We start from the raw sequence: 27,385 nt of genomic DNA, 5'->3' as shown, positions 1-27,385 counted from the left end.
TATTTGTTATCAAAGTGTTTCGCCACTCTATGTAAATGTTTTAAAAACTTTGCAAAAATCTAAAACTTGTTATCTTGGGTAAAAATGCATTTAATTAATCCAATTCTTTTATTTTATTGTTTGTAAATGGCCATATGAGATAAATGTGTTTCTTTTTGTGAGGCTGAAAATAGTCTGCTTGCCGATGGTGATGATGTCTACAGTTGATTATTTTATTTCATATTGCACAGCAACTTTTGGTTTGAAGGCAAATTTATAAAAATAAAGACCTGTCAATTTCTGCAGGTTTTATTTCTTACTTTCTATAGTGTAAGGAGAGTTGTCTTATCTTTATTGCACAACAGAACAACAAAAATACTTTTTAAAATCATATTTGATATTGTTTTTCTTTTAAAGGTAACAGTTACTTTCATAATAAAATAAGAAAGAAATTAATTTATTTTATCATTCACAGAAGTTTGAAGTTTCAAATTTGAAAGAAATGTGATAGTTATCGTGATAGTTATCAATATCAACTGATAATTTTTTTTTATCGTGATAACATTTTTGTCATATGGCCCAGCTTTATTTGCAGGTTCCAAGGAAACAATCAATTCAGGATGTATGCCGCATACTATAGCTAACTATAGTATGCGGCATACATTCCTAGGATAGACTCAAGCACCCCACAACCTTCATAAGAATAGTACCTTTAATGGACTCCCTTGAGCGAGTGGGCGCAGGTGTCAAAAAAGTTGCCTCAATGAAAATACTTATTTTCAATCAAACATACAGAGACTGCAGAATTATTAGCGGCAAATTATATTTTTGAGGATTTGTTTTATAATTGAACAGCAACCATGTTCTTAATGAATCCAAAAACTCATTAGTATATAAAAGCTGAATATTTTGGGGAGGTAAAATATGGCTTTTTTTTTATCCAAGACGGCGGCGCGCACGGGTGCAGGACTACACGGACACTGTTCTTTCCTACATCAAAAACTGCACGGACAATGTCACTGTTAATTAACGGATACAGGTTTTTCCTAAAACAGGCCTGGAATACGACATATGACCAATTACAATGACAAGAATTTGTCCGTTAACGCAGATTTCCTGGATCCCCCCCCCCCTGAGATGAGTCCGACCACAGTGGTTTCATCGGCAAATTTGATGATGGAGTTAGACTGGTGAGTTGGTGTACAGTCGTATGTGTACAGGGAGTATAGAAGAGGACTCAATACGCAGCCTTGAGGGGAGCCAGTGCTCAGTGTAATGGAGGAAGAGAGGTGGGGACCAAGTCTAAAAGTTTGTGGACGGTTGGTTAAGAAGTTCTTAATCCAGCAGCAGATGGAAGAGGATAGTCCAAGGTGGAAGAGTTTGTCAGCCAGAATGTCCGGTATTATAGTGTTGAAGGCTGAGCTATAGTCAATGAAAAGCATCCTCACATAGTTCCCCTGGTGCTCCAGGTGGCTCAGTGCTGTGTGTAGAGCTACGGACATGGCGTCCTCTGTGGACCTGTTTGCTCTATAAGTAAACTGGTGAGGGTCAACTGAGGGAGGGATTGTATCCCTGATGTGGCGGGCGACCAACCTTTCAAAGCACTTCATGATCACAGGCGTAAGTGCAACAGGCCTATAATCATTCAGGCTGTCAATGGTTGGCTTTTTAGGGACAGGGATAATGGTGGCAAATTTCAGGCAGGATGGGATGATGGATTGTTGCAGGGAACAATTGAAAATCTTTGTGAAAACCCCAGTCAGCTGGTCAGCACAGGCTTTGAGCACCTTCCCAGGTACTCACTCCGTCAGAGACAGAAGCCTTCTTGGTGTTCACAGTCCGCAATACCTGTCTCACTTCATGTTCCTGAAGCTTCAGTGTACTGCTGCAGGGTGGGTGTGGATGTGTTGAGACTGAATCTGATTTGTCAGTCTCAAAGCGGGCAAAGAAACTGTTCAGTTCCTCTGCTAGTAAAACATCTGCGTTAACAGACACATTATTGTCATTGTAATTGGTAATGTCGTATTTCCTGCCACATTTTCTTTGGGTTATTTTCTGTGAAGTGCTCCTCAATTTTACTTGTATATGCTGCCTTGGCCTTTTTAATGCCTCTCTTCAGGTCTGCTCTGGCAGCGCTGTATTGTAACTTGTCCCCTGACCTGAAGGCATTTGTTACGGCATTTGATGAGTGCCTGTGTCTCTTTTTTGGTTAGGAAAAACCCGGATACGTTTTTAACAGTGACCGTGTCCGTACAGTTTTTGATGTAGGAAAGTACAGTGTCCATGTAGTCCTGGAGGTTGTAGTCTTCAAAAAGTTCCCAAATGGTGCGGGAAAAACAGTCCTGTAGCTGAGAAAGGGCGTCCTCAGGCCATGCTTTTATTATCTTAGGCAGAACAGTCTTTAAACATGCTTTGTTGAAGTCACCGGCGACAATAAAGACTCCATCTGGATGGTCAAGCTGTTTGTTTACAGTCGCTAGCAGGAGGCTAAGTGCCGTGCTAACATTAGCATCCTGTGGGATGTAAACAGCCATTACAATGACGATCGTTAGCTCCCTAGGTAGATAGAAGGGCCTGCACAGAACTGCCAAGAGCTCTAAATCAGGGGAACAGGGTGTGTTAATGATCCTACTGTTGCGGCAACAGTCGTTGTGTATGTACACGCAAATCAAATTGGCTAACTTTATTCATCCCGTATTCGGGAAATTTTATTGTGGCAGTAGCAAGAAAAGGCAGTTATAAGTTACAGTACAGTTGCAAAGGCCGCAGAACAACAAAGCAAAGTACAAAGCAAATCAAAGTAAATGGGATCATTAAGAATCACCAAATCAAATCATTAAGACAGAAAAGCAGCAAAAACACAAAACGAGCAAGAGTGGACGGAGCTACCGCCACCGGCTGCCACTTGAACGGCACCATTTTGGTTGCGGTAGCAAAAACGGATACAGACTCAAAAGACGTAAAGTTGGACAAAAACTGGAACCACCCACAGGAAGTCTTCCACAAGATGGGGAACTTCTGCAGACTGTGACCGAGGTAGAGAATATGCAGAGTCACTCTTCCAAGCTTATCCCCAGTTCCTCAGCAGTCTGGAGCTGAAGACAACCTCGGGGATCGTTGGTAATCTTTTGTGATGATATATCACATCTCCTACCGAGAGTAATTAAATCCTGGCGACTGTAGAAAATGTTTGCCTCGCAGATGTTCGTAAATAACGATAAGACTGAGAAAACAAAACACCAAACTGGAGGGCAAAGAGCCGCTCCACCCGTGTGCGCCGCCATCTTGGATCTTGTTCCACCTCGGAATTGCTCACAGTGAGAGGCGCCAAGTGGGTACGGGCATTCTTGTTTCTCCCTGGCTCAGTGCGTGTATGTTGGGGTTTTCCCCGGTGGGCGAGAGGGTAGCATTCCTCTGTCTTCAGGTGAGGGGACGGGACCTAACTGTTGTTTGTGCGTACACACCAAACAGCAGGTCAGAGTACCCACCCCTTTTGGAGTTCTTGTAGGGGGTGCCTCACAGATGTTCGTAAATAAAGATAAGACTGAGAAAACAAAACACCAAACTGGAGAGCAAAGAGCTGCTGCACCCGTGCGCGCCGCCATCTTGGATCTCCAAGACTGTTACTGTGCATAATTATTAGGCAACTACAAAAAACAAATGTATACCCATTTTGATTATTTATTTTCACCAGGGAAACCAATTTAACAGCTCAATACTCACAAATAAACATTAATGAAATTCATAAACAAATCAGTAACCAAATACACCCACCTTTCTTTACAAGGACACTCAAAAGCCTGCCATGCATGGATTCTGTCAGTGTTTTGGTCTCCACAATAAACGTTGCGTGGAGCACCAACCACAGCTGTTCAGAGAGGTGTACTTTTTTCCCTTCTTGTAATTCTCACATCTGACGAGGACGTGGTCCATGTTTAATGGGGTTCATATCAGGTGAACAAGGAAAAAATATAATTAGTTTTTCTTCTTTTAGGCACTTGCCTTACCAGCCATGCTGTGGATTTCTTTGATGCGTGTGATGGAGCATTTTCCTGCATGAAAATGATGTTTTTCTAGAAGGATGTGACCTTTTTTCTATACCACTGCTTGAAGGTGTCATGAATGCTCTGCGTCGAGCGTGGAGCGTAGTTGGAACCAGATGCAGGGAAGCCATCAAAGATATGGAAATTGAGTGCACTGACAAAACGTTTAATATAATGTGGCAACGGTATCAAGAAAATAACCAAGACTTAGAATCAAATATCAAAAACCCAACCTGACGGAAAGACATAGGGAAACGAGGAACATGGCATACCAACGTAGAGACTGAAAAAACAGGGTTAAAATAGACAGACATGAAGAGAGAAATTAGAATCCCCTGGGTCATACAAGAGGCAGCAAGCAGAAGATACACTAAGGGCAGGGAAATGAGAGGTGAACTCAATGGGCATTCACATGGACAAGAAAAAGCATAACAAAACCAAATCCTAACAGGTGTCTTCCAGAAACTGAGAGTAGGACTGGGAGTTGAGCTTGACTCCATCCCCAACCTGAAAAGGCGCCACAAGCTCAGTTGTTTGGCACCGTGGTTTTTCCACACGCTCCTGTGACCCTCTTGACTATTTTGAATCCTCTTGATTCTTCGATGATGACACTTGCAAAGCTTTTTAAATGTTAAGAGTGCTCCAACCCTCTAAGATAGCTCACTATTTTGGACTTTTCAGAACCTGTCAAGTCCCTCTTCTGATCCATTCTCATTACAGGGATGCACATCACTGATATGCTTAATTGCTAGTGGGCTTTCAAGCCTATACAGCTTGGAGTTAGACAAGGTGCATAAAGAGGATGATGTGGTCAAATACTCATTTGCCCAATAATTCTGCACTCCCTGTCGGGGAGAGGAGAAAAATGCAGTTGAGCACTTTTTTTGGGGTGGAACTGATTTTTTTTGGCGCTCCAGCTCTGACCTCTCGTCAGTTTAAAGAAGCTGACTTTGTTCAGGTCGTGGAGCTCATGGACGAGGGCTTTAAGATCGCATTGGACGTGAAGAAAAAGACAGGAAAGTTGCAAGACTTTAAGAACTTCCTTCTGGAAGACCCCGAGACGGTGGCACGTATCGCCGAGTTGCGCCATCGCGTGGAAGCCTTCGCCAGGCCTTTTCCCATGCCGGGTTTCCACGACCATTAGAGAAAACATTCTTGTTTAAAAAAAATAAAAATAAAGCCTCGTATTGAGGTGTAAGGATACAATTTGTCAGTTTTTTTAGCATAGATGAACCTATTTTCTATTGTAAAATATTGTTCATGTTTTCTTTGCACTTATGGGTAGGGTGTGTTGTTTTTAATGAGGCATAAATTAGAATTAATATGAGTTAAGCGCATTGGTCAACTCTTTTAATAAGTGAAGTTAACAGTCAAATTTATACTTTTTCCCTTTTAAATAAAACTGAAATTGAATTTAGTTAACTATGGAAACATGTAATTAATTCTAATAACACATATTAATTGATTGACCGCACTAAATATAATTTCCGCCAAAATCTAATTTATAATCCAGTGCGACTTTTCCCCTTTCATCGAGAATGTTTTGGTTAGTGGGACTTATTGTCTGAAAAAACTGTTAGTTATTTTTCCACTCAAACGGATGCAAAATTAAAGGAAGGTTTAATAATGTGAACCACAACAATACGGTGTGTGCCAAATGGCTTCCCTCATGGTTTTCTACTAATCTTTACCACCGCTCCTGAAAATAACACCCTCTATTCTATTGGATGTTGAGACGTTAAATGTTTACAATACACACAATTGTTATTGTGGCGGAAGAAGTGATGATATATGATAAATGGTCTAAAACTGTTTTTGCCGACGCAACAAACCAAAATGAAGTTCGTGTTTTTCATGTTTTCTGAAATAACAAAAGCATACACAGAATTTACTCACAATTACAAAATAGCAAAGTAGCAAGGCTTATCTTGCCCAAAGCACAAGAGAAAGCATTCATCGTTATAGTAAAACGTATTTCTTCATTTGTTCTTACTTGATGCAATGTGTACCAAAATCAACTGTGACTATATATTTCATAGCTTGGATCATCAATTTCAGTATATGTAAATGTTCTGTGTACATGTATATTCAACAGTACTCTTGAAGAGAGAGCACAGCGACTTTTTAGCACCAAAGGCAAATCTTTGGAATCGCTAGATCCTTCATTGTTTGCCAAGAATCCCAAAGTCAAAGGTCCTAAGAAGTAAGTACCGTGGTACCCCTTCATCTGATATATTTAGGTTACGAAAAGGATTGATATGAAGACTTCTGAACAAACTCAAACATCGCCCCATAATGTCAATGTACTTTCTTTATTCAGTATTTAACTTTTTAATTTGTTGTGGTAGAGTTGCTTTCCTATTGGCTAGACGTAAGCAGCTTCTCCGGTCTCATCTGACATTAATAAGCTGCTTTTGTAATGACAGATTGATACTAGACACTAAACGTACGTTGCTATAATATCCTTGATGGACGCCAATTGCTGTTTGCCTGGAGACATGTTTTAGTATATGGCTCGCCTTCCTTGACTCGAAGCTGTTAGTGCCGGGCTATTTTTTTAAGATAGCAAGAAAGATTAAACAATGGAAATTATCGGCATGGTAACCCAAGTTGCAAATATGACAGAATGCCCTCATAAGAAATTACTTGAGCAGTTGTCAAATTGTTTCTACTTAAATGGAACCTCTACTTGTCTTTCAAACATTCATATACAAATATCAATCTGGTTGTGGTTTACTCCTATTAATATATAAACATCATCATTATCTTCCGCTTATCCGAGGTCTGTTAGTGGGGGTAGCAGCTTCATCAGGGAAACCCAGACTTCCCTATCCCCAATCACTTCATCCAGCTCTTCCGGGAGTATCCCAAAGCGATCCCAGGCCAGCCGGGAGACAGCGTATCCTGGGTCGGCCCCAGGGCATCCTCCTGGTGGGACGTGCCCGGAACACCTCACCAGGCAGGCGTCTATGAGGCATCCTAACCAGATGTCCGAGCAACCTCATCTGGCTCCTCTCAATGCTCTACTCCGAGCCTCTCCCAGATGCTTCTCACCCTATCTCTATGGGAGAATCCAGACATTCAGCCGAGGAAACCCATTTCAGCCGCTAGTATCCGAGATCTTGTTCTTTTGGTCACGACCCACAGGTAGGAATGTAGATTGACGGGTGAATAGAGAGCTTCACCTTTAGGCTCAGCTCCTTCAGCAAGATTCCATTTTTCCCTCACTCGTGAAGAAGACCCCAAGATATTTAAACTCCTCCACTTCGGGTTAGAACCTCATCCTTGACCCAGAGAGGGGATGCCACTTTTTTCCAGCTGAGAGGGCTATGGTCTCAGATTTGGAGGGGCTGATTCTCATCCCGACCGCTTCACAGGCCGCTGTGAATCATTGAAATGAGAGTTGGAGATCATGACCTAATGACACAACAGAACTACATCATCTGCAAAAAGCAGGGATGCAATACTGAGACCACCAAACCGGACCCCTCAACACCACGTCTGCATTGAGATATTATGTCCATAAGTTATAAACAGAATCCGTGACATAGGGCAGCCCTTGTGGATCCAACCCCGACTGGCAATGAATCCGACTTACTGCCGGCTACTAGGGTTGTTGTGAGACTGCCAATGAGAGCTCAGTATATGGTGGAGTGAGCTTCTAAAGAGAGAATCAATGCATCGTGACAATATTTTCAAAATAAAATAACGGATAAAGAATGCATGTACTTTTTGCGGGTTTTCGTAACTTGGATATTTTTCTAATCTCGAAGCACTCATTTGTATATAAAACGCTTTTGTAACTTGGAAATTACGTAAGTTTTAGGCTCAAAAACATACTGTATTTACTCGAATATAAGCCGCTTTTCTCGGACAAAAATGATTACTTAATTGAGGGTACGGCTTATATGCGCATAAAAACACGACATGCAAAAAATCTGCAAATTGACGGCACGTGACATGACGACGTCACGACAAAATGGCGCTGTTGCGTGATGTCACAATGCAAGCGAATTCGGCCAATACTTTCATTTATTTCAAAATAGAGAAATGATAAACAGATAAAACGCTAAACAAAATTTATTTTGACGTCTATGAATGAAATTCAAGAAAAAAAACGTACGTATCTTGCATGAAACGTGAAAAAAACACGTTCCCGTCACTGCTCGCTCGGGGCAAGGCCATCTTACCTAGATCGGAGCACGTCCATCTTACCTAGGGCGCTGCTGTCTAAACCTGGTTCAGAGCTGCCAACCTCCGTCGACCACATTTCAAGAGTACCCTTGTCCCATTTCCGGAGTTTTCCGGCGTGAATGTGATTCATCCCAAATCGATATAAAATGTAAATAAAAATAAGCGTAGCACAATTTAAATCAAACTGTTGTTTTTACATTAATTGAACTATTGTTTTTGCAAACTATTGAAAACGTACAGCATAATGAAGTATAAAGAGTGGACAAAGTAGAATTTGCTGATGATTTATTTGCAAATTCAAATTTCCACCACATTAACATGTTTTTCAGCTGGTTCAGTACCAAAGGCAATGCAGTTCTCCCATTTCGATCCAAATTTGTCCAGTTCTTCATTCACACCTGTAGCTGAGCTTTCCTTAACAACTGGTACAGATATGCATGTTGTTTAATGTGCAAATGTCGTTACTTTTGGAGACGACACCAACATGGGATATTTTGTTGAATAAGAAGCAATACATTTCTGCGAGTGTCTGGATTTCTTAAATGTTTCGTCCATATCCATTTTGTGTTTATTCCGAGGAGGCATTATTGAGCAGTGCTGTGTACACCAACTTGAACTTCCTTAAGAGCATCCCCAGAAATGAAATAATTTGTTTCAAAACAAAAGACTGGTGGTTTAGTCAGCCTTAATAATACTTACTTCCCTTATGGAAAAAAAAGAATGGAAATGTTAACGTGATTGTGGCCAACTATGCAATCGATTCCGAATTGATTGCTACGCTGAAGTCGGACAAGACGAATCATTTGTCAGAACTTGTAACTCGGATGATTCGCAATGCACTCGTGTTACCGAATTATTCTGGTTTACAATGCATTTGAATAAAGAAGGCGGAAACCGTAGCAATGGTGTGATTTTCGCTGCATTTAAATTGGAAATTTGGTACTTTTCCAAAATTAAGTGACAATTTCTTTGGATTACCGGACTTTAGGGAGGCTGTCTGGGGTCCCGGATTTTTTGTTGTATTTCTGGGTAAACTCCGGAAATTCCAGGGTAGTTGGCAGCTCTGCTAGTTAAACGTGCTCTGACTGGCCAGACACGAGTAGCCTTGCAACAATTTAAAGAAATTTTAAGGGTGTGGCTTATACGCACAGGTGGCTTATATGTGAGTAGATACAGTAATTTAAATTTAAAAATTAGGTTATTTGGAGCTTTACTCCAATTCTTTTTGTCAGATTCGAGAGACATTTGATCATCGATGGAATCTTCAGTAGGCGCCATAGGAGAGCTTTTCAGGAGAAGCTTTTGGGAGAGGTTTTTGGCATACAAGGAAGATGTTGATGGGGACTTTTGACCGCGGTTTCGATTTTGGTACAAATATGCTTTTGTCAAGGACATTAACCTGTCAATACGATTGTCATATTCCATGTCCTCATCAATCTCGGGGACACTTTGCTTCAAACTGTGAGCCATATTGAAAGTTTTTAGTCAATTTCTCAAAGTACTAAGACCACCTTCTTAGTCGTTATTGGCGTCACTGTCTGGGGAGAAATTAAACTTCCAGTTTGCGCCGTCCAGCCGTCAATTACCTGTCCTGGGAGCGCTCTTTTCGGCTAAGACTACGTCAGTCCGCTACCCAGACTTGAATAGAAACTAAACTTCCACGTTTTTCCTTCGTGGCGTCCAGCCATCTTATGGACGCGGACAAGGATGTCGGTTGAGGTCGGCCAGCTGTCCGGACTTAAATGGAATCTCAACTTCCATGTTGCTCCTCCGCAACGTCCAGCCATCGTAGCCGCCCAAAGGACTTTATTTTCAGACAAAGGCAGCGGCGTCAGCCCGCTGCCCGGACTTAAATGGAATCTTAACTTCCACATTGCTCCTCCGCGGCATCCAGCCATCTTTGCTGCCCACTCTACTTATTTATTCATTCCTTATTTCTTATTTCTGATTATTTTTTGTCTGACTGTTGTTATTTGTGATCTATGTGGTGAAAGCTTTAAATCTCATTATACTTGTCTAATGACAATAAAATTCAATTCAAAGAGTTCAAATTAGTGCCACGGCGTCCGCTGTAAGGTCGCACGGGGCTCTCATTTCTGATAAAAATGGACCCTCACAGAGGCTCCCGGGCCACTCAGAAAGCTCTTTTTGGGTAAAAATGACGGCCGCTGCCTGCCATTTTTTTCCCCTTGGTGCTGAATTGAGTGACAGTCTTCAGTCTTCTGCCATTTTCTTAGTGACAAGCAGAACAAAGGGGAAGGGTCTTCCGCTTGCGAGTTTCAGCCTGAATTACATTTTTATGAACTTTTTGTGTTTATACTTAATATAATGCAATGCAATAAAGCCGCGAATGTTGAAGCCGCGAAGTGATGAATGATCACGGTATCTGAAAAGTTGAGAAGAAAAACAGTGGTCAAAGGAAGCACGAAACAGGTAAATTACTAAGCCTATCTTTAACCCACTATATCAGGGCATTCTGTTCAAAGCCCTTCATAGTTAATAAATCCCTTATCCTGGAGTTAATTGTCTTATTTATCCCCTAGTGTGCTTGTACCTCAAAGTTATCTTGGCAATCTCTCTTTGCATTTATACACAGTGTATTCCAAGACTAGAAATACCTAGAATAGAATGTTGAAATTAATCCTTTTATGCTTTTGCTTCCACTATGCCTACAGAGACACTGAGCGAAACAAGGAAATAGCCTTTCTGGAGGCACAACTCTATGAATATGTTGAAATCCTTGGTGTAAGTATTTTATTGTTTTCATAAAATGTCTTCAGAGATTTATTTTTAATTTCCCAGTTATAGGATAACTACAGTATACAGTAATCCCTCAAATATCACGGATATTGTAGACCAGACATGGCCTCGATAATCAAAAAACCGCAAACTAGGATCACCACTATCTTTACTACCATATTACATGTTTTTGTGAATTTACAGAAATACAAGTACACAAATAAATTTATCAAGAAGTTTTGATTAAATATTAAAGCTACAGTGGTACCTCGACATACGAGTGCCCTGACATATTTGAGATACGAATAAAATTTCGCACAAATTTATCTTGAGATACGAGACAAATTTTGATATACGTGCATACAGCGGACGCGAGAGCCTGCTCGTAAGAACATCATCGGCACTGTCTCTCCCCGCAACTCCCTAGTGTAATGTCTAGCACTGGGCAGAGCGTTGCATTTTTTCAGTGTGTTTTTTTCACGTTAGTCAGTGCGAATGGCGTATATACTACTCGTTGGCAAGTGGTCGTGCGTTATCCTATTGTGAGGACATCTGTTTGCATCATTTTCGGAATATTTTGAAGGGAATACAAAAACAAACAACCCTCGATAGGTTGCATCTGAAAGTCAGGATGGAGGTGGGGCAAATAGAGAGAAGAAAGGTATCAAAATTTAAAACAAAATTAGAATTAAGTTTAGTGTAAAGCTAGATTAAACTTAATTTTGAGTGTCTTCATCTTAATCCAAGTTCATTTAAATTTGTTTGTTATGTTACGAGCGCGTTGCCTTGCAAAAAGTCTGACCCCCTCTGTCCCTTTTAGTTCTATTAAACACATTTTACTATACATTAAACCACTAGTTATTTGTTACTTTGTTAATAGATGGCGACTTAGAACAAATAAAACATTTTTTTCCAATCCAATATCCTGTTTTTGGTGTTTTTTCAGAGGGTTGGAACGAATTAATTTGTGTTTAGTTCATTTCTATGGGAAACGTTTGTTTGAGTTAAGAGAAAATTGCCCCGTCCCCACACTGACTTTCAAACGCAACCTATTGAAGGTTGTTTGCTTTTGTATTCTCTTCAAAATATTACCAAAATGATGCACACAAATGTCCTCACAATAGGATAACGCACAGCCACTTGCCAACGAGAAGTAGAATATATAACTCTCGTATTAGCGATCTTCTCGCAATTCGCAATGACTAACGGGAAAAAAACACTGAAAAAAATGCAACGCTCCGGCCAGTGCTCGTAGAGAGAGATATTACACGAGGGAGTTGCGACCAGAAAGACAGTGCCCATGATGTTCTTATGAGCAGCCTCTCGCGTCCGATGTATGCTCGTATATAAAAATTTGTCTCGTATCTCAAGATAATTATTTGCCCGAAAATTTACTCGTATCTCAAATTGATCGAATGTCGGGGCACTTGCATGTCGAGGTACCACTGTACTATTAAACACATTTTAGTACTATTAAACCACTAGTTATTTGTTATTATTGTTAATTAGAACAAATAAAATGTTTTTCCAATCCAATATTCTGTTTTTGGTGTTTTTTCAGAGGGTTGGAACAAATTAATTAGTTTTTAGTTCATTTCTATGGGAAACGTTCATTTGAGTTACGAGTAAATCGACATACGAGCTCAGTCTCGGAACGAATTGTGCTCGTATCTCGAGGTACCACTGTATAAGTATATAAAATGACTAACGTATTAGTATCTAAAAATAATAATCTACCATATTTTCTTGCATACAAGCTGTATTTGTCACTCAAAAAAATGACTGAATCCAGGGTACGGCTGATATCCGCTTAAATTAGACTTGCCCTGCACCAAACTGCAAGGTGCCAAAAACGAAAAGCCATAACGCAAAGCAATGCGGCCGATACGGTCATTTATTTCAAAATAGAGTAAAGATAAACATATAATTCTAAACAAAATTTATTTTGACACCTATGAATGAATTTCAAGAGAAAAAAAACGTATCTTGCTTAAAACCTGAAAAAACTCACTTGTGCCTGCCACTGCTCGCTCGGGGCATCGCCATCTTACCGTAGTTAAACTTGCTAAGCTACACTGGTTTGCAACTTCTCTAGCAAGCGCGAGCCAATGCTGGCGACGATGAACGTTAACTCACTCAGAAAATCGACGCTGGTGCGGAAGGTGATGTGAATGACGAGGACAGCTACAACAGCGATCTGTCACTTGATTTTCACCAGTGAATTTGTAATTCCTTAGCAGTAATCGCCTTGTATTTTACCTTTTGTTGAATAAATATGTATGTTACCTGATTTCTCTTTTCATCCATAAAATTTACCGCATCTTCTCAAAATCCTAACCAGCTAGTCGAAAAATATAGCGGCACCCTCTAATGAACAGCACCTCTGGAGAAAGGTTGAAAAATAGAACGGCATGCCGTTGAAATAGGTTTTACGGTATTTCTTATTTCAAATTGAATAATTTGATATTTTGCATTTAGAAATTTCTCGAATACGGGATGAAATAAAGTTTTAACCTAACAAAGACAGGCATGTTAACTTCCTTATGATATTGATCTAAATGTGCAATCCAACAGACGATCCTTTGGATTCATACGAAGATTTTCCCTTCAATGTAACGCATTTGTGCTCCTATTAAAGCCATGATTATGGAGGTGAAAATTGTGAATCGGGGCGTCTTATACGAGACAAATTGTAAAATTCAACGATTGGGAAAGAGGTTGAGAGATGGGTCTTCACGCATGATAATTGGTATTGAGTTTCAGGTATGTAAGTCGATGGCGTCCGCCGAGATGTCGTCCGGGGATCCTTAACATAAAAAAAAAGAAAACGCAATCTACTGAAGCTGCGAAGTGGTGAAGGATGGCTGTGTTGTGATAACCACCAAATCAATTTTCATTCGCATTTGTAGGAGCAAAGGCAGCTTACCCATGAGAATGTGCAGAGGAAGCAAGCCAGGACTGGAGAGGAACGTGAGGAAGAGGAGGAGGAGCAGCTTAGTGAGAGTGAAAGTGAAGACGAAGACAATGAAATCATTTACAACCCTAAGAACTTGCCCTTGGGCTGGGATGGCAAGGTACGACCAGTCACGCTTATATCCAAAAGAACATCATTAAAATAAAAGTGTCCTAATGTTAATGACAACATTTTCAACGTAAATTAAAAAAAAATCTTTAAGTCACTGTCATCTTTCAAAAGTGTGGTTTTACACCTGGCCCTGCCCTAAACTGCCTGCAGATGTCCTGCTCAATTCTTCCACACTGACCAAAACATCAAGAAACTTAATCAATTCAATTTCTTTAACCCACAATTTGGAGTGTCGAGATAAAGGGCTAAGACAGGGGTGGCCAAGTCCGGTCCTCGAGAGCCCCTATCCAGTCTGTTTTCCATGTCTCCCTCCACCAACACACCTGAATCAAATAATCGGGATCGATAGGAAGCTTCTGGAGAGCTTACAGGTGAGTTGATCATTTGATTCGGGTGTGGTAGAGGATGGAGACATGGAATACAGACTGGATGGGGTCTCTCGAGGACTGGACTTGGCCACCCCTGGGCTAAGATAATGCCTCAATTGTGACATCACTAGCTACATGATTGTAGATTGATATTTGGCAATTTGAGGTATCCAATCGTCTAATATGAAGAAATCAATTCAAAACTGCGTTATTTCAGCTCAGATGTCGCTGTACCTTTCTCCTGTCTCCTCTCATGTTGGAGACATGAAGAGGTTTGCCACGAGTGGGCTTCAATTTGATCCCCATTGTTGGTTATGAGACGCGTCACTCCATGCACACACACCACCGGAAATGCTCATTTGAATTCTCTCTCAATGTACAAGTTGCATTGTACATTGTTTTTAAGCAAAATACATCAACATAACTTGTAAGAATCCTCAATATATTTTTAATAAATCTAGGGGTAGAATAGAATATTTTACCTTGTCATTTCTTTAGTATACCTTAAGTATATCAACAATGTGTGCATGCGTGTGTGTGTCTGTATTCGTGTTTATATAGATAGATAGATGGGGGGTTGGGGGGGTCTCTTGGTGTTATATTTTGATGGGTCCATTGATGGATGGATGGATTTTTTTTGTCAAGAATCAACAAGTGGGACACAATCATGAAGTAAAAAAAATATTGGATTTTTTAACTTATCAAAAAACTGAAAAGTAGGGCGTGTGCATATACCTATCGATCGGTGGTTTTCTCGGTCTAGCTCTATCTAGAGCAGGGGTACTTATGACGTCGAACGTGATCGACCGATCGATCTCCAAGGCTCTACTAGTAGATCGCCTGAGAGTAAGGCTTCAGTATGTCGAAGATTTTGTTCGGTATATAAAAAATAATAATAAAAATGTCAACATTCATGGTGAAATCGCAACCGAAAGACGGGAGATGAAAAATAGGGGAAGTTAGGGGCCCACTTCTTCTTGTTGAATGGGGTTCCACTCAGCCCCAAAGAGGAAGAATTTCACCGCAGAAGAATGACGCGTCGAAGAAGAACAATTTTACCGCAGAAGAATGATAAATGTTTGGCCGGCGATCCGGTGGCGTGGGTGCGCCCCCTCGAGCGAGGTCTGCCCCGAAACCCGGCCCTGGCCAGAAAAGGCAGCCACACGGTACGTAGAGGGAGAGTTCCCTAACATAACTTAAGAGAATGGTTAACTCCCAGAGAATTTTTTTGGGAATTGAATGCCTCCCGGACATTCTTATTTAAAGCTGAAATGAACGTGCAGATAATCATCATCATGTGTAATAATTGGATTGGATAACTTTATTCATGCCTTAATCAACTAGTTTAACCATCCTTATGCTTAAAAAAACAAGAACAAAGCCTATGCTTTGACTAATTCATTTATAACAGACCATGCTGTTTTTTTAGGTCATGTTGTTACCGGAAATGTTTTGATCCCGCGCTTAGTCAGGCAAGTACAGTAATCCCTTGGATATCGCGAATAACGTAGACCAGACATGGTCATAATTGGATTGGATTGGATAACTTTATTCATCCTGTATTTGGGAAATTTCATTGTCACAGTAGCAAGAGGGTGAGAATGCAGATACAGGAAAGGCATTTTAGACATAAATAGCTAGGTAATAAGTTAATAAATACATAAGTAAATACATAAGTAAATATATAAGCGTGTTGCTGAAAAAAAACTATATATATCTACCTACATACATACAGTTGTGGTCAAAAGTTTACATACACTTGTGAAGAACATAATGTCATGGCTCTCGAGTTTCCAGTTATTTCTACAACTGATTTTTCTCTGATAGAGTTATTGGAACAGATACTTATTTGTCACAAAAAAACATTCATGAAGTTTGGTTCCATTATGACTTTATTATGGGTGAACAGAAAAAAAAAGTGATCAAATCTGCTGGGTCAAAAATATACATAAAGCAGCGCTAATATTTGGTAACGTGTCCCTTGGCCATTTTCATTTTCAATTCGGCACTTTTGGTAGCCATCCGCAAGCCTCTGGTTGAATCTTTGACCACTCCTCTTGACAGAATTGGTGCAGTTCAGTTAAATTTGATGGCTTTCTGACATGGACTTGTTTCTTCAGCATGGTCCACAAGTTCTCAATAGGGTTTAAGTCTAGACTTTGGGAAGGCCATTCGAAAACCTTAATTCTAGCCTGATTTAGCCATTCCATTCCTTTTTCATATCCATGCTGAGCTCCTTTGACTTTCCCATTGTAGCCTTTGTGGGAGTTTGCATCCAATGAGCCCTATTTAAATGGCCTCAGAGAAGTCACCAGCTGTAGTCACTCACAATCACTCACAAGAAATTAAGAGGCCATGCTATGAAGCTCATTTCACTGACACAACTTTCTAAGTCACCAAAATTGCTAATTCGTGTTGCTGTATGTATATTTTTGACCCAGAAGATTTGATCACTTTTTCGGTTAACCCATAATAAAGTCATAAAAGAATCAAACTTCATGAATGTTTTTTGTGACAAAGAAGTATCTGTTCCAATAACTCAGAGAATAATCTGAGTTGTAGAAATAACTGGAAACTCCAGAGAGCCATGACATTATGTTCACAAGTGTATGTAAACTTTTGACCACAACTGTATGTATATACATATTCATGTATATGTATGAATATGTATGTAACAAGTTCGACGCAAAGAGCAAAAATTTTAAACTGAGAGACAAAGAGCCACACCACGCAGTGAGCTGCCAAAACAGACAGATACACACACAATTCAAACCAGATTATTCACAGTAATACTTTGTTCCCCTTAAAAAAACAACAACAAAGTGTTCATTTTAAGGTAAGTGTCCACCCTCAACACATCAAATGCAGTTAGACAAAAATAATGATAAGCTAAGAGCTGCGTATTTGCCACCCCTGGTCTAGAAGAAATGGATGAAATGGCTTGAAATAGGAAAATCTAGGGTTCCTTGCTAAAAGTTTGCCTCCAAGACAAGACTTCGGATAAGTGGGAGATGATGGATGGATGGGTGAGTGTGTGGATGCAAGAATGGATAGATGCATGGATTGACAGGTTTTTGTATATAGAAGAAAATTGTCCTGTTGAGTTTTAACTCAGATTTTCCCTTTCTTACAGCCTATTCCATACTGGCTCTATAAACTCCATGGCCTGAATATAAATTACAATTGTGAAATCTGTGGAAACTACACCTACCGAGGACCCAAAGCCTTCCAACGACACTTTGCGGTAATTTTAACTTGAGCAGTTTTATTTCACTCTTTCCTGCAGGGTTCCTACAGTCCCTTAAAATCCTTCAAAATTCTCTAGGGTATTATGCAATTTCTCGGCACCCCATCTAAAAATATGAATTAACAAGTGAGGGAAAATAAAATTGCCGCTACCCATTCCTTCTGAAGTTTCTTTCCCCTGTTGTTGCATGTCACATCGCCGGTCTCAAGAATACAATCCATGTTTGCAAGCACTTTGTTGCATATTGGAAAGATGAACATGCCAAGCCTCCCACACTAATTTATCGATTGGTGCAAATCTGACAAATGACTTCACCAAATGAAAGACTTAAAGGTGCTGTAAACTCAAATTGATGATTGTCTTTTAAATAAAATAAATCAGTTTGAAAGTTTTAGGTAGGGTTTGAAACACCAGTTGTTGTCATCACATCTTGAAGGGTTAGGTTTTTTTAGTGGTTTCTAGCCCACTGCTACTACTTCATTAATCCGTCAGTTTTCTATTGTAACAAGGAAAAATACCACAATGGCACAAGGACATGTTCGTAACTGCAAAAGGATGAACGTGAAGAGGTTTTTATTTCTCCTCAAAATTTGGCAACGCTCCGGTTCACTAACCAGGGGCATACCAACTATTCCGATATCGAGGGGTTGTAGGTGTCTTCGACTCCCTGTGGCCTATGTCCGATTATTATTATTTCACTCAGCAATAGGGAGACGACATGCCCGCACTGTCCTCGGCTCGCTGTGGGTTAGGTGACGCTGGGTGCTTAGCAGGCATATTCGGCAGCGATATAAAATTCAAGCCTGCTGGAATTGACTCGAAGTTGTTCTTTCTCCACAAGGTACAGTGGTACCTCGACATACGATCGTAATCCGTTCCGAGACTGAGATCGTATGACGAGTTTCTCGTAACTCGAGCGGACGTTTCCCATTGAAATGAATGGAAAACAAATTAATTTGTTCCAGCCCTCTGAAAAAACACCCAAAACAGGATATTGGATTGGAAAAATGTTTTATTTGTTCTAATTCCCCATCTATTAACAAAGTAACACATAACTAGTGGTTTAATAGAAATAAAATGTGTTTAATCTAACTAAAATTGGGCGGATTTCCCCGAGGGGAGAGGCACAAAAGGGGCGGGGGGGCTTCGTTTTTTTCCCCACACAACGCACTCGTAAACGGAACAAACAATCCACCCTCACGTTCGCTATCGATGGGCTGTTTGCTGTTGTACTATTCCCTTCAAAATATTCCGAAAATGATGCACACAAATGTCCTCACAATCGGATAACGCACGACCACTTGCCAACGAGCAGCAGTCTTTTATCAGCGATCGCTCCGCTGCTCATGGGAGCTTCGGGGGCGCTAGCTAGCGGCTCCCTTTTAGCTTGTAGCATCTGTGTTTGCATCCCCTTTGAACGGCGCCTATGATAGAGTTGCTACCGGGGATGCTATTGCGGGGAGTTGCGAGCCAGTGCCCCTGATGTTCTTATGAGCAGCCAACGAGCAGCAGTCTTTTATCAGCGATCGCTCCGCTGCTCATGGGAGCTTCGGGGGCGCTGGCTAGTGGCTCCCTTTTAGCTTGTAGCATCTGTGTTCGCATCCCCTTTGAACGGCGGCTATGATAGAGTTGCTACCAGGGATGCTATTGCGGGGAGTTGCGAGCCAGTGCCCCTGATGTTCTTATGAGCAGCCAACGAGCAGCAGTCTTTTATCAGCGATCGCTCCGCTGCTCATGGGAGCTTCGGGGGCGCTGGCTTGCGGCTCCCTTTTAGCTTGTAGCATCTGTGTTCGCATCCCCTTTGAACGGCGCTTATGATAGAGTTGCTACCGTGGATGCTATTGCGGGGAGTTGCGAGCCAGTGCTCCTGATGTTCTTATGAGCAGCGAACGAGAAGTAATATAATACTCATCGTATTAGATAAAAATAACAGGAAATGCAGCAGCTGAACTTACCCACGTATTGATTGTGGGTAAAGTTTTATTCTGAGAAAGAGTGCCATTGCCTGTCGGCGTTGTGTGCACGAGTATACTTCATTACCCAGAAAGCCCTTTTCCCCACGCATGTGCGTTGTGCGTTTCCTGGTCTGAATAACTCATTCGGTGCTCGTAAATATTGTTATACACGAAAGATATGCAAAAAAGACAGTGCCATGGCCACCTGGCTTAGTCACATCACGAAATTTTGATCGCATGACGGGCGAATTATTCGATCGAAATTTCCGCCGTAAGACGAGAATATTGTATGACGAGCGGTCGTGTGACGAGGTACCACTGTATAATGTACGTGATGGGAAACGCAACCTGCTGGAAACAAGAAAAGGCTTAACAGCGTGTGTCATAGCTATTTATGATTTTCGGCGCGCCCATTCTTCCTCAGTGAAATACGCTTCTTTTTCGACCTTAGAGCCAACCATTTCAGCGCCGAAGAAGAAGCGGTGCCCTGACTTCCGCCATTTTTCATTTGTCTTCTGTTTTCGAGTTTCAGCATAGATTTAGATATTTGTATGAATTTTTATTTTTATACCTCAGAAAAACATCCACGATGTAGAGAAGCTCTGAAGTGAGAACTCCCGCGGGATTTAAAACGGTCTGATGCTTACAGCTACCAGCTCGATATCTCGAGTACAAAGTTGCTCCTATAGCGTCATGTGCCGCCGTCTACACCATTTGCTATTAATAAAAACACCTAGTCCCCAACCTTTCCTCTCTAACCGCTCTCCTCAGCTTTTCTGTCTGTCCTCACCAGTTGAAAACCATCCAGGCAGATGAGTGAGTCGGTATTAATTCAGCCATGTCTCCATGAAGCACATAATACAACACTCCCGATATTCGCGTTGCAGCCTCGTAAGCACTGTTAGCTCTTCCATCTTATTGGGGAGAGAGCTTACATTCCCCATAATAATAGACGTAATGCTTGGTCTGAAGCGTCACTTCTCCCGCCACTTTCGTCTAGCTCTGCACCCTCTTCTCTTTCTCTTTAACTCCGTGGGGATTTCCAGCAATATCCAGGTGTACCGCTAACAGCTGATCCCCTGTTTAGGACAGAGAAGGCCAGGCCAAATGGGTCCAAAAAACGTCCAGAACCAGCAGAAAGAAACTAAACTAATAGAACAAAGACTGCCTCTGCCTGGAGTCGAGTCGTAAATGTCGTAAAAACATTGAAGGATAAAGTAAAGTATTAAGAAATATCAAAATGTAATAAAAAAAGATAGAAAAGCTGTAAAAAATGACTTAGAACGGACGGAGCTACTGCCACCAGCTGCCGCTTGAGTGGTGCCATTTTGATATAAGATTATCATATCATTTTATGATTAATGTACGATACATATAACGGGGAAATTTCTTTTTTGCTGTATAAAGACCTCTTATTAACTACTATGTATATCTGTGTTGTTAGGAATGGAGGCATGCCCATGGTATGCGCTGTCTTGGAATCCCCAACACAGCCCACTTTGCTAACGTGACACAGATTGAGGATGCCGTCTCTTGTAAGTCTTGGAACTCACACTGTTTATGAATTCCTGGATTTTTAATTTTTAATTTCTAAATTATTTCATACAATTTTATGCAAAATCAAATATAAAGAGTTACATCAGAACATTCTTCCTGTGGATTGTACAGTACATTATAATATTGCATCTGGAAATTATTCACTCAAGGTCCGGGAACCAACAAGTAACATGGAAAAGTCAACTACAGTAATACCTCGACATACGAGGAATTTGAGATGAGTAAAATTCCGAGCAAATATTTACCTTGAGATACGAGACAAATTTCGAGATATGAGCATTTGAGATAGCCAGTTCGCCAGGCTGCTTTAAGATTCTCTCTCGCTGCATCTCCCTCATGCAAAGATCTCTACGAGCACTGGGCGGAGCGTTGCATTTTTTTCCATTTTTTTTGTTTTGTTTGTTTTTTGCATTAGTCAGTGTAGAATTAAGGGAAACACAATAGATCTAAAGCAGGCCGGTGCAAAGAAAAGGCGTATGATGACAATCAATATTAAGCATGAAATAATCGAAAAACATGAGTAGTGTACGGGTGACTGAGCTGGCTCGTCAATACGTATGGAGAGGCTGGAAGTTAGCCCCGAAAGCCGCGGTGGAATACATGAACCTCTTTGCCTTGGTTATTCCACAAGAAGGTTTAAATTTAGTGTAACGTAAGATTAAAACTTTTTGTGTGTACGTTACAAGCGCATCGTCAAGAGACTCTCTCCCCCCTATCCACCAACTCCCCGTTGTATAAAATAATGCCTCATTTTATTATTAAACATCATAACCACTAGTTATTTGTTACTCTGGTAGTAGATGGTGAATTACAACCAATAAAAATGTTTTTCCATTGTAATATCCTGTTTTTGGGTGTTTTTTTCAAAGGGTGTGATAGGTTTATTAATAGGTAAACTTTAATAAAAACAGAGAGACATCGTTGACATTCCAGCGTTGAAACTTGCAAGTGAGAATCGTCCTGGCTCGTCCTCGCCACCGTGACATTCTGAAGAAACGGCATCCTCTGTCCATTTAGTCGCGCATAATCAAAACACTTAAGGTAATCTGATTGAAACAATTGCATAAGCTAACCGAATAACACCATTAAGGTCAAAAAACAACTGCCACAACAATTGCATATCAGGTCGGCCACCAAAAACACCTGCGTGTAAGAATTTGCACAAGTAAGCATAATAACTTCATATAAGGTAAACCGGGCGATAGTATCTTTAAACAATATGCGAGTATTTTCGGAAGTTGATTCGATTATCGCCATCTGCCGGAATCCAAGTCAGAGCAATTTAAGAGTCCTTCACAGATCTTCATTGCGAACTCAGATCAACAGTCCTCGGCCTGGAACATGGGGATCTGTCCGGTCAATAGTCCTGAAAACAATTAAATGTCCTCGAAGCCAGCTGCCCTGTAGAGTGACCTTGAGCTTGCTCGGTCCCAAATTCAAATAAAGCTCCTATACATATTAATGATTAATGCACATATAATAACATCCCAGAATAACCCCAACAGGGTGGGAACGAATTCATTTGTATTTAATTCATTTCGATGGGAAACGTTGATTTAAGATACGAGTAAATCGACATACAAGCTCAGTCCCGGAACTCATTAAGCTCGTGTCTCAAGGTACCACTGTACAAAAATAGGGTTACACAATATCTTTGCAATAAAATAAGATGCATGTTCCATGCAAATCACGTCAGGTAGCCTGAAAGACAAAGTGACAAAACAACATAGGAATAAAAATAATATAGTATTGAAAAATAACATTAAAACAACATCTTTTACTTACTCTTTACTTCAATGCGGCCCCTTTTTGAATTGAATTGAATGCTTTTTATCGTCATTATACAAGTATAATGAGATTTAAAGCTTTCACCACAGTGCACAAATAACAGCAGACGGACAAATAAATTAATAAATAAGTAGTCCAAGTGAGGTCAGCAGAGTGAAGCGCGCCTGTTCCGTTCTGAAGTACAGGATGAGTTCCATGGTTGGTTTTGTAGGCATTCAGCGCCAAGTCGCACCATTCGCTGAGTCTATGGACGAAACGACAAACGAGCAGAAACTATCATTATATAGTAGAGATAAATAATCTGGTTTTGGTGTTCGTTTTTGGCTCAAGCTCGGTTTAGCACTAGTTGTTTCTGTTATGATGTCTCAAGCTAGCCCGAGGGGGGTGACAACTAGAGCAAGCACCATCTCATTGCTCATCCACACAAGGACCATCTACGTAGGGCTATCGCAACAACGAGTTTTGTAAGCAAACAGTCGTCAAGTGGTAGAGGTCGAGAAGCAGTAGCGAAGAAGTTGTCTTCACCAATATCCTACTTGCAGCCACCATCCTACGTTGAGTTTTAACTGTGGCTTTGCCTGGGGAGAGATTTCCTTATAGAATATTCACACACACATCCGCAATTCACGCTTGTGTTTTCAAGATTTACAAATATATCCAAGAATTTAACTTGTTTTTTAGAGATCCACAAATATAAAAATGATTAGTGCGACACAACATTGGAATAACCCAAAATGCTGCACAACAAATGCTTGTCACGTCAAAGATTTTGAGACACTGTCTCGCCTCCTGGATGATTATTGTCATACCTCGCCACTTCGCGGCTTCAAAGTTTGTGGCTTCAGTCTATCACCATATTTTTCATCCAAGTATCCAAAATAAAAAAACTTCATAAGAATTAAGTGCTGTAGCCTTCTTGAAGAACTGCAGGCCGCCTCTCCATAGAAAGAAAAACAGGCCGGTAAATTACTATGATTTGAAGAATTAATGATGTGAAGGAAAAGACCATCATTTCAGGCTGAAAAAAAATCTGGCCGAAAAAAAATCGTCCATGATTATGATGGAGGTTCATCAGTCAGACGATCAGATGAGGCTGTGAAGCTGGCTATGCTAGCTAGGCTTCCCAGACATGACGATGGAGTTGTGCTCACGAGCCACTCAACCCCCAAAATTGTTGAGAATCTCGTCGAAATGATGAAATTGGGGAGTGAGGAAGAAGAGATAGGTGGCATGTCTTTGTTCAAAAAAAAGAAACAGCAGTCACAACTCAGTTATTAACACTGTGGAACCAAAAAATACTTTTAGTGGCTCATCTTACAACATAACATGTAAGATTTTGATTTTGCCTTTACTCCTGTTATCAGGAAATGTGCATCCTAACCCAGGACCGCCTTTAAATAACATTAGTACAGTCGTACCTCTACTTAAGAAATTAATTGGTTCCAAAACTTTTTTTGTAACTTGAAAATTTTGTAAGTAGGTGTACTTTTTATGTAAATTCTCTAATTCGTTCCACGGTCCTCAGACAACTACCAACTAAAACCTTTAAAATTGGTTAGTGTCCCAATTTTATATGAAAGATATGAGGAAACACACAAAAATGAAAGAAAATTATAAGGAAATGATTTATTAATGTGTTAAAATTTTAAAAAGCATGTGAAAATGTGCCCTGCCCCGCTAAAATAGTTGCCTTCGTGGCCGTTATAATTGGATACGTAATGCAGAGCTACCAAATACTACAAATCGTCCGTAGTTTATTACGCCAGTTTATAGCAAATTACAAAATCTGCATTTTCTATGAAAACTACGAAGAAAAAAATAATCAAGCAATGTTTGACGCGATCGGTGTTTCAAAACGTTACGTTTGCTTTTAATAACTTTTTCAGTTAAAATTTGCTGATTGAGGATGGCACAAATCGAAACTACATCCCCATGACCGTTCGTTTAGGTCACATCTGTTTAAGTTACATCCGTTTAGGTCATGTGGATGTAGTTTCGATAGATTTTTGAAGCAGCATAGACGTACCATACCCATGGCTTCCAAGCGAAGACGAGAGAACTGTGATACTGATATTTTACCATCGGAAAAAAAATACAACGAACTGTGTTTGGCGCCATCAACCGAAGGAGATTTCTTTGCGTACTATAAGTATTGCAACATGAAAACTGTTGCTTTGCGTGACAAAGTCTGGTTGGAAGTGAAAGTGGATTATGAGAAGATTAGTATTCTATTTGAGTAAGATGATGAAGGACTTTGTACTGGTGAGAACGTTCGTCAGTATATGTTAGAGCAAGAAATGCCTGAAAAAAGTGCACAAGTGTGAGAAAGTATTATAAAAATGCAGTGAAATATATAAAAGAAAAATTTCCAATGAAGGGCGAATTGCTCAAACATGCTGAGGTAGCTGATCTCAGCATCGTCAAAAAAGTTTTTTTTACAAGTGTAAGGAGGTATTTCATCAACAGATTCCCATGCATGAAGCCTGACTATGAGGTTGATGCCTTGGAAGAAGAATTAAGCTGCCTGCAAGTTGAGGAGCTAGGAGACATTACAGTACAGGAGTGAGCAGATGTGCAATGGGGACTAGTAGGAGAAATAAAAGACAGCTCTGGAAACCCAAAATATGCTAACATAACAAAGATTGCACTGGGCATACTTCTGATTCCCCACAGCAATGCCACATGTGAACGTGTTTTCAGTGCTGTGAGGAAGATCAGGACATACTTCAGGATGTCAATGAGACCAAGCACACTTGAGGCCATGTGCTTGGTAAAGATGGACATGCAACTGGCTGGATCAGCTTGCAATGAACAGAAATATTCAAGGGAGGAGCTCCTTTCAAAGAGGCCAAGCGTGTAACTGAGAAATTTAATAGAACTAAGAAAATTGATTGAATTTGCATGCGGTATAAAATTTGTAGGCCTTTCAGTATTCATTTTTTTAATTCAAAATGTTGATTGCCACAAATATTTTGACTTTTACATGTGGCCTGTGTATGTGTGCGTGCGTGCATGCGCGAGAGCGTTCATCTTTAGCCTAGTAATTGTGTACCAGAACACATTCATAAGTCAAAACAGATGAGGACCGAAGCGTCAGGAAGCCGCTTCGAGTGTCCATGGTGGGGTGTAGATGACGAGTGTGGAGTGCTCAATGCAGGTCGTTGAGTCAGCCTTGACTTAGGTGTGAGTACTTCGGTCCATCCTGGCACTTCTTTGTTTAGATTAAACAAGACTTTCAAGAGCAAACCTTATACTTCATTGCAAGCAAGTATGATAATTATACTGTGCGCATAACTAGAGGCGAGCAAAGCATTATTTAATAGCAAGGCCAAGCTTCTTTTAGGTTGCAGGCAAATGTATAATAATAATACACTTTTTTTAACACTAGTGTGGGCCAAACTGAAGTCCCAAAAGGCCTTAGAGCGTTGGCAGCCTGACACAGAGGTAAGAATGGAAAACATTTTGCATAATCATTTTCTGATCCAGTAATGTGACAATACATACTGAGATGTTTTTTTTTTCCAGGAAGAGTATGAGGACTCCAGTGGAAATGTAGTCAACAAAAAAACATATGAGGACCTCAAGAGACAAGGGTTACTGTAGATACCCAAGTTTGTTTTACCAATATATTCTTTGTCTTTTTTTTGTTATTATACTTGGGTAAATGTTCGTTTTCCCCAATTTACCTATTAGTAATCTGTAATTTAGAAACGTTTAATCATCATAATAAACATCAGAACTTGTCCATTCTAAAATGTTTGTTATTTTTGCACTGGTTCTCTAATTGGTTATTTCAGTGGTTCAATCACATGCATATTCTAACATATAGCAGCAGAAATGGCGACATCCCATGCCGTCTGTGTCTTACCATCTGAAGCTCTTACTGCTTTCCATTAAAAATGAAAATCATTTGCTAATCTTTTGGTAAGGTTGTGGAAAATGTCTACAAATCTGATAATTGTTAGCCAGTTTCTGCTGATTTGCCCCGGCATTTTCTTGTTTTGTTGGGAACTTTGACGTACATTTGCAGCACGATTGGGTAAGCTGCTTACTTTTGTGGAGGCAACGGGCCTGGCTCTCAATGCTCAGACACTGGTGCTCAACTGCAAAACGGTTGAGACATGTCTGTTGAAAGGATGTCAAATAAGAGAATTTTGACAGCCTAGCTTTGCCGCATAGGAATTTATATTATTTTTTTTTGCCAAGACTTATAGAAGACCAAGATATAATAAAACACCTGAGCGTATCTTTGATATATTTACTATCCTAGGAACCCTGCATTTTAAATCATCTGTTAACTCCTTATTTCTCAAGGTTCCTTGCATGTTTATTCCTGTAAAGCCACCTGATCTAATCCAAATATTTATAAAGTTATTTCTACAACTCTGATTTTTCTCTGATAGAGTGATTGGAACAGATACTTCTTTGTC

The 27,385-nt window shown here is 40.4% G+C and overlaps 1 protein-coding gene across 2 annotated transcripts in view; it reads left to right on the top strand.

Moving 5' to 3' along the window:
• sf3a3 (splicing factor 3a, subunit 3) overlaps nt 1-26,710 on the top strand; it is a 54,807-nt gene extending 28,097 nt beyond the window's left edge. The window contains exons 11-17 of one of the 2 annotated variants that reach the window (XM_077623879.1): nt 6,118-6,225; nt 10,892-10,961; nt 13,865-14,029; nt 17,542-17,652; nt 21,055-21,145; nt 26,344-26,399; nt 26,481-26,710. In XM_077623879.1, the coding sequence (XP_077480005.1) occupies nt 6,118-6,225; nt 10,892-10,961; nt 13,865-14,029; nt 17,542-17,652; nt 21,055-21,145; nt 26,344-26,399; nt 26,481-26,558 (679 nt within the window). In that variant the 3' untranslated portion in view covers nt 26,559-26,710. The remainder of the gene's footprint in view (nt 1-6,117; nt 6,226-10,891; nt 10,962-13,864; nt 14,030-17,541; nt 17,653-21,054; nt 21,146-26,343; nt 26,400-26,480) is intronic. The other variant, XM_077623880.1, reaches the window with a different exon arrangement.
• Nucleotides 26,711-27,385: the final 675 nt, after the last annotated feature.

Source organism: Stigmatopora argus, chromosome 17, assembly GCF_051989625.1.
Source record: "Stigmatopora argus isolate UIUO_Sarg chromosome 17, RoL_Sarg_1.0, whole genome shotgun sequence".
Classification (NCBI taxonomy): domain Eukaryota; kingdom Metazoa; phylum Chordata; class Actinopteri; order Syngnathiformes; family Syngnathidae; genus Stigmatopora; species Stigmatopora argus.
Note: the sequence above shows the minus strand (reverse complement) of the source record. Positions and strands in the feature narration are given on the sequence as shown.